Genomic DNA, 7,881 nt, shown 5'->3' on the forward strand with positions numbered 1-7,881 from the left:
TCCTGTCCTGTCCTGTATTGTTGACCTACTGTCCTGTCCTGTTGACCTCCTGTCCTGTTCTGTTGACCTCCTGTCGTGTCCTGTCCTGTCCTGTTGATCTACTGTCCTGTCCTGTTGACCTACTGTCCTGTCCTGTTGACCTCCTGTCCTGTCCTGTCCTGTTGACCTCCTGTCCTGTCCTGTATTGTTGATCTCCTGTCCTGTCCTGTCCTGTTGACCTCCTGTCCTGTCCTGTATTATTGACCTCCTGTCCTGTCCTGTTGACCTCCTGTCCTGTCCTGTATTGTTGACCTCCTGTCCTGTCCTGTTGACCTACTGTCTTGTCCTGTCCTGTTGACCTACTGTCCTGTCCTGTTGACCTACTGTCCTGTCCTGTTGACCTACTGTCCTGTCCTGTATTGTTGACCTCCTGTCCTGTCCTGTTGACCTACTGTCCTGTCCTGTATTGTTGACCTCCTGTCCTGTCCTGTCCTGTTCTGTATTGTTGACCTCCTGTCCTGTCCTGTTGACCTCCTGTCCTGTTGACCTACTGTCCTGTTGACCTCCTGTCCTGTCCTGTTGACCTACTGTCCTGTCCTGTTGACCTCCTGTCCTGTCCTGTCCTGTTGACCTCCTGTCCTGTCCTGTTGACCTCCTGTCCTGTCCTGTTGACCTCCTGTCCTGTCCTGTCCTGTTGACCTCCTGTCCTGTCCTGTTGACCTCCTGTCCTGTCCTGTATTGCTGACCTCCTGTCCTGTATTGCTGACCTCCTGTCCTTTATTGCTGACCTCCTGTCCTGTCCTGTTGACCTCCTGTCCTGTCCTGTTGACCTCCTGTCCTGTCCTGTATTGCTGACCTCCTGTCCTGTCCTGTCCTGTTGACCTCCTGTCCTGTCCTGTCCTGTATTGTTGACCTACTGTCCTGTCCTGTTGACCTCCTGTCCTGTCCTGTTGACCTCCTGTCCTGTCCTGTCCTGTCCTGTTGACCTACTGTCCTGTCCTGTTGACCTACTGTCCTGTCCTGTTGACCTACTGTCCTGTCCTGTTGACCTCCTGTCCTGTCCTGTATTGTTGACCTCCTGTCCTGTCCTGTCGTGTTGACCTCCTGTCCTGTCCTGTATTGTTGACCTCCTGTCCTGTCCTGTCCTGTTGACCTCCTGTCCTGTCCTGTATTATTGACCTCCTGTCCTGTTGACCTACTGTCCTGTCCTGTTGACCTCCTGTCCTGTCCTGTATTGTTGACCTCCTGTCCTGTCCTGTATTGTTGACCCCCTGTCCTGTCCTGTTGACCTCCTGTCCTGTCCTGTCCTGTATTGTTGACCTCCTGTCCTGTCCTGTATTGTTGACCTCCTGTCCTGTCCAGTATTGTTGACCTCCTGTCCTGTCCTGTCCTGTACTGTTGACCTCCTGTCCTGTCCTGTATTGTTGACCTCCTGTCCTGTCCTGTACTGTATTGTTGACCTCCTGTCCTGTCCTGTATTGTTGACCTCCTGTCCTGTCCTGTATTGTTGACCCCCTGTCCTGTCCTGTTGACCTCCTGTCCTGTCCTGTATTGTTGACCTCCTGTCCTGTCCTATTGACCTACTGTCTTGTCCTGTACTGTTGACCTCCTGTCCTGTCCTGTATTGTTGACCTCCTGTCCTGTCCTATTGACCTACTGTCTTGTCCTGTACTGTTGACCTCCTGTCCTGTCCTGTCCTGTTGACCTACTGTCCTGTCCTGTCCTGTATTGTTGACCTCCTGTCCTGTCCTGTATTGTTGACCTCCTGTCCTGTCCTATTGACCTACTGTCTTGTCCTGTACTGTTGACCTCCTGTCCTGTCCTGTCCTGTATTGTTGACCTCCTGTCCTGTCCTGTCCTGTCCTATTGACCTACTGTCTTGTCCTGTACTGTTGACCTCCTGTCCTGTCCTGTATTGTTGACCTCCTGTCCTGTCCTATTGACCTACTGTCTTGTCCTGTACTGTTGACCTACTGTCCTGTCCTGTCCTGTATTGTTGACCTCCTGTCCTGTCCTGTATTGTTGACCTCCTGTCCTGTCCTGTTGACCTACTGTCTTGTCCTGTCCTGTTGACCTACTGTCCTGTCCTGTTGACCTACTGTCCTGTCCTGTATTGTTGACCTCCTGTCCTGTCCTGTTGACCTACTGTCCTGTCCTGTATTGTTGACCTCCTGTCCTGTCCTGTCCTGTATTGCTGACCTCCTGTCCTGTCCTGTATTGCGGACCTCCTGTCCTGTCCTGTATTGTTGACCTCCTGTCCTGTCCTGTATTGTTGACCTCCTGTCCTGTCCTGTTGACCTACTGTCCTGTCCTGTCCTGTTGACCTACTGTCCTGTCCTGTCCTGTTGACTTCCTGTCCTGTCCCGTCCTGTTGACCTCCTGTCCTGTCCCGTCCTGTTGACCTCCTGTCCTGTCCCGTCCTGTTGACCTCCTGTCCTGTCCCGTCCTGTTGACCTCCTGTCCTGTCCTGTCCTGTTGACCTACTGTCTTGTACTGAGCTGCTCTTATCTACTGAGCTGCTCTTATCTACTGAGCTGTTCTTATCTACTGAGCTGCTCTTATCTACTGAGCTGTTCTTATCTACTGAGCTGCTCTTATCTACTGAGCTGCTCTTATCTACTGAGCTGCTCTTATCTACTGAGCTGTTCTTATCCACTGAGCTGTTCTTATCTACTGAGCTGCTCTTATCTACTGAGCTGCTCTTATCTACTGAGCTGCTCTTATCTACTGAGCTGCTCTTATCTACTGAGCTGTTCTTATCTACTGAGCTGTTCTTATCTACTGAGCTGTTCTTATCTACTGAGCTGCTCTTATCTACTGAGCTGCTCTTATCTACTGAGCTGCTCTTATCTACTGAGCTGTTCTTATCTACTGAGCTGTTCTTATCTACTGAGCTGTTCTTATCTACTGAGCTGTTCTTATCTACTGAGCTGTTATTATCTACTGAGCTGCTCTTATCTACTGAGCTGCTCTTATCTACTGAGCTGTTCTTATCTACTGAGCTGTTCTTATCTACTGAGCTGCTCTTATCTACTGAGCTGCTCTTATCTACTGAGCTGCTCTTATCTACTGAGCTGTTCTCATCTACTGAGCTGTTCTCATCTACTGAGCTGTTCTTATCTACTGAGCTGCTCTTATCTACTGAGCTGTTATTATCTACTGAGCTGCTCTCATCTACTGAGCTGTTCTTATCTACTGAGCTGTTCTCATCTACTGAGCTGCTCTTATCTACTGAGCTGTTATTATCTACTGAGCTGTTCTCATCTACTGAGCTGTTCTCATCTACTGAGCTGTTCTCATCTACTGAGCTGTTCTCATCTACTGAGCTGTTCTTATCTACTGAGCTGTTCTCATCTACTGAGCTGTTCTCATCTACTGAGCTGTTCTTATCTACTGAGCTGCTCTTATCTACTGAGCTGTTATTATCTACTGAGCTGCTCTCATCTACTGAGCTGTTCTCATCTACTGAGCTGCTCTTATCTACTGAGCTGCTCTTATCTACTGAGCTGTTCTCATCTACTGAGCTGTTCTCATCTACTGAGCTGTTCTTATCTACTGAGCTGCTCTTATCTACTGAGCTGTTATTATCTACTGAGCTGTTCTCATCTACTGAGCTGTTCTCATCTACTGAGCTGTTCTTATCTACTGAGCTGCTCTTATCTACTGAGCTGTTATTATCTACTGAGCTGCTCTTATCTACTGAGCTGCTCTTATCTACTGAGCTGCTCTTATCTACTGAGCTGTTCTTATCTACTGAGCTGTTCTTATCTACTGAGCTGTTCTTATCTACTGAGCTGCTCTTATCTACTGAGCTGCTCTTATCTACTGAGCTGCTCTTATCTACTGAGCTGTTCTTATCTACTGAGCTGTTCTTATCTACTGAGCTGTTCTCATCTACTGAGCTGCTCTTATCTACTGAGCTGCTCTTATCTACTGAGCTGCTCTTATCTACTGAGCTGTTCTTATCTACTGAGCTGTTCTTATCTACTGAGCTGTTCTTATCTACTGAGCTGCTCTTATCTACTGAGCTGTTCTTATCTACTGAGCTGTTCTTATCTACTGAGCTGTTCTTATCTACTGAGCTGTTCTTATCTACTGAGCTGTTCTTATCTACTGAGCTGTTCTTATCTACTGAGCTGTTCTTATCTACTGAGCTGTTCTTATCTACTGAGCTGTTCTTATCTACTGAGCTGCTCTTATCTACTGAGCTGTTCTTATCTACTGAGCTGCTCTTATCTACTGAGCTGCTCTTATCTACTGAGCTGCTCTTATCTACTGAGCTGCTCTTATCTACTGAGCTGTTCTTATCTACTGAGCTTTCTATTGTCTATTAATGTTCTGTATCATGTTTAATGGTTTTTTTTGTGGAACCCCAGGAAGAGTAGCTGCTGCTTTCTCAACAACTAATGGGGATCCTAGTAAATGACCAAAAAACTCTACTCCAAGGACCCACTGACGAAACGGTTCTAGTACTTTATGGAGCAGACTGGAACAAGTCAACTGGGACAAATACGTTGCAGCTCAACTGGGAAGTTGAGACAGTTTAAAAGCACATTGAATCGATTCCATGTGGACAATTATATGATGTGTTCATTTGGCTGTAGTGGCAACTTACTGTATGTGTTTCAAAATGAAAGTTTATTTTTGCAATAAATGCAAGTAAAAAATGAGGTAATTTGTTAGACGTAAATTTAAAAAGATGCTTTTGGAATGAATTATCTGAGAATTTCCAAGTCTATCACATACCTCTATCTCAACCTTAAGCTTTCACTTTCAGTATGAATAGTCTGCTAGACCACCAAACACCTTCTTGCTGTGTATGTGGGTAGTATGGAAAGGGGGGGAGATGATGTTAAGGTGGTTTATATAGAGAGGAGAAACCTGCAATCTCTCAAATCATCTAGATCTCTGCCAGTCCACCACCATGTACCTGAACCTCCTCATCCTCCTCCAACTCCTTTCCTCTGCTGGTGAGTTGATCTATTCTATACATTATATATCTACGAAGAACCAGCTAGTAAAGAAGGTATAGGTGATTATTCTCTACAGAGAACCAGCTAGTAAAGAAGGTATAGCTGATTATTCTCTATATAAGAACCAGCTAGTACAGAAGGTATAGCTGATTATTCTCTATATAAGAACCAGCTAGTAAATAAGGTACAGCTGATTATTCCCTGAAAATAATCACTTGGTAGCAGACAGTAAAGAAGGTAGCTAATTGTTAACCAAATTGAACACAAATGATGTTTTTTTGCTCCTTGTGTGTCCCAGAAGACATAGTTAACATGATATCCTCTTTCCTCCTCCTTCCAAGGAGCCTCTGAGAGTGGTATTGTGGGTGGTAAGATAGCTAAGCCCCACTCAAGGCCCTATATGGTCTCTCTGCAACACAGAGGACACCATGTTTGTGGAGGAATGCTCATCCGGGAGGACTTTGTCCTGACTTCAGCACACTGCTTAAGGAGGTGAGTCAACAACGAATACAAATGCATCGTGTTATATGTCTCTTGAAGGGGCATCTATGAGTAATAACTCAATGTTGACTGTCTCGTTGTTTTAATGTGACTCGTTTTTATTTTTAATTGTATTTTTAGTGCTTATCCTTTAACGGTGGTTCTTGGAGCTCACGACCTAACCAAAGAAGAGAAGAAGAGTCGGCAAGAGATTCAGGTGGTACATCACCATCGCCATCCTTTGCACAGACAATATAGCCAGCTCACTTATGACATCATGCTACTCCAGGTAAACTTAAATTTGACAGTAGATAAGCTTTAAATTGAGGGTTTATGATTTCAATATGTTTAATGTAACCCTTTTTGTCTGATTTCTGTCTGAATCTCATCTAATAATACTATTATTTATTTACTATATTTACTATTACTACTTATGTAGATAAAACAATTTTTTTATTTATTTTATTTTATTAAAACATCCACAACTAAAATATCTGAAGTGGTTCACACATTAAACCCCATGTGTTATTTTATACATATATACACATTAAACCCCATGTGTTATTTTATACATATATACACATTAAACCCCATGTGTTATTTTATACATATATACACATTAAACCCCATGTGTTATTTTATACATATATACACATTAAACCCCATGTGTTATTTTAAACCCCATGTGTTATTTTATACATATATACACATTAAACCCCATGTGTTATTTTATACATATATACACATTAAACCCCATGTGTTATTTTATACATATATACACATTAAACCCCATGTGTTATTTTATACATATATACACATTAAACCCCATGTGTTATTTTATACATATATACACATTAAACCCCATGTGTTATTTTATACATATATACATATTAAACCCCATGTGTTATTTTATACATATATACACATTAAACCCCATGTGTTATTTTATACATATATACATATTAAACCCCATGTGTTATTTTATACATATATACACATTAAACCCCATGTGTTATTTTATACATATATACACATTAAACCCCATGTGTTATTTTATACATATATACACATTAAACCCCATGTGTTATTTTATACATATATACATATTAAACCCCATGTGTTATTTTATACATATATACACATTAAACCCCATGTGTTATTTTTCTTGTCTTTCAACAGTTAGAGACTAAAGCAAAACTGAACAGGTATGTAAATGTCACTGGACTCCCAAAGGAGGATGGATCAACCCCAGCAAACATCAAGTGCTCCGTAGCTGGTTGGGGCAAGACTAACTCGAACAACCAGGGTTCTGGCGTTTTGATGGAAGTGGCGGTGACGGTGGGGGAGGACTCTGAATGCAAGAAGGTGTGGCAGAAATACTTTGACAAAAAACAAATGATGTGCACTCGTACTACCGGAGGGAAAGGATTTTGTCAGGTAACTAAATTAAATTTGGATCAAATGATTATAGTAATAGTAGAAACAGAGGACAACCAGTACAGGTTTTAGTTGATCAGATAAGCAGTGTTTATTTATCTGTAACATTACTGTACTGAAACACTAAAACAGACTTGGAAGTGTTCAGTTATTCTCCTTTCTCACTTCTGTCTCTTCTCTAATTCCTCTTGTTCTGTGTTCCAGGGAGATTCAGGGGGACCTCTTATTTGTAACAACAAGGCACAGGGTATCGTTGCTTTTAATTATCCTGAGAGATGTGATGATTCCCAATATCCTCATGTGTTCATGAAAATCCCTTTCTTTCTGCCCTGGATTAAAGAGGTGTTGCACGGATATGGTGCCAACATGTCTTTAAACAAGCAGGAATAAAGGACTAGGAAGGACTATTCCTGCATAAATACACTTCTCATCATGGATAGAGGACAAGTTTCTTATTTTTATCATTTTGTTTCCATTTAAAACACATTTGTAACTGATTTGAACTGATTATAACTGATTTTATTGTTTAGATACTGTTTTTATATATATTTTTTGCAATTAGTAATTAGAAAATAATTTAAAAGGTTAAGCAAAACCTTTAGTCTGTCATTGTTGCTAATTTTGGATAGTCCATCTGTGTCACGTCCTGACCGTAGATCGCTTTGTATGTTTCTATTTTTAGTTTGGTCAGGGTGTGATGAGGGTGGGTATTCTATGTTTTTATTCTATGTTTTGTATTTATGTGTTTGGCCTGGTATGGTTCCCAATCAGAGGCAGCTGTCATTCGTTGTCTCTGATTGAGAACCATACTTAGGCAGCTTGGTTTCACCCTTGAGTTGTGGGCAGTTGTTTTCTGTTTTGTGTGTATCACCTGACAGAACTGTTTCGTTCTCGTTATTCCTCGTTGTTATTTTGTTCAGTGTTCAGTTTTGATTAAATTTACAACATGAACACTTACCACGCTGCACCTTGGTCCTCTCCTTCTTCCACCTACGACGATGGTTACAATCTG

The 7,881-nt window shown here is 42.4% G+C and overlaps 1 protein-coding gene across 1 annotated transcript; it reads left to right on the forward strand.

Moving 5' to 3' along the window:
- Positions 1-4,820: 4,820 nt before the first annotated feature.
- On the forward strand, positions 4,821-7,581 carry LOC112224927 (granzyme B-like). Its single transcript, XM_042320143.1, has 5 exons — positions 4,821-4,949; positions 5,294-5,444; positions 5,574-5,721; positions 6,612-6,869; positions 7,074-7,581. The coding sequence occupies exons 1-5, from the start codon at positions 4,904-4,906 to the stop codon at positions 7,257-7,259; spliced, it is 789 nt and encodes a 262-aa protein (XP_042176077.1). The 5' UTR covers positions 4,821-4,903; the 3' UTR covers positions 7,260-7,581.
- Positions 7,582-7,881: the final 300 nt, after the last annotated feature.

The sequence above is a fragment of the Oncorhynchus tshawytscha genome, linkage group LG03 (assembly GCF_018296145.1).
Source record: "Oncorhynchus tshawytscha isolate Ot180627B linkage group LG03, Otsh_v2.0, whole genome shotgun sequence".
Taxonomy (NCBI): domain Eukaryota; kingdom Metazoa; phylum Chordata; class Actinopteri; order Salmoniformes; family Salmonidae; genus Oncorhynchus; species Oncorhynchus tshawytscha.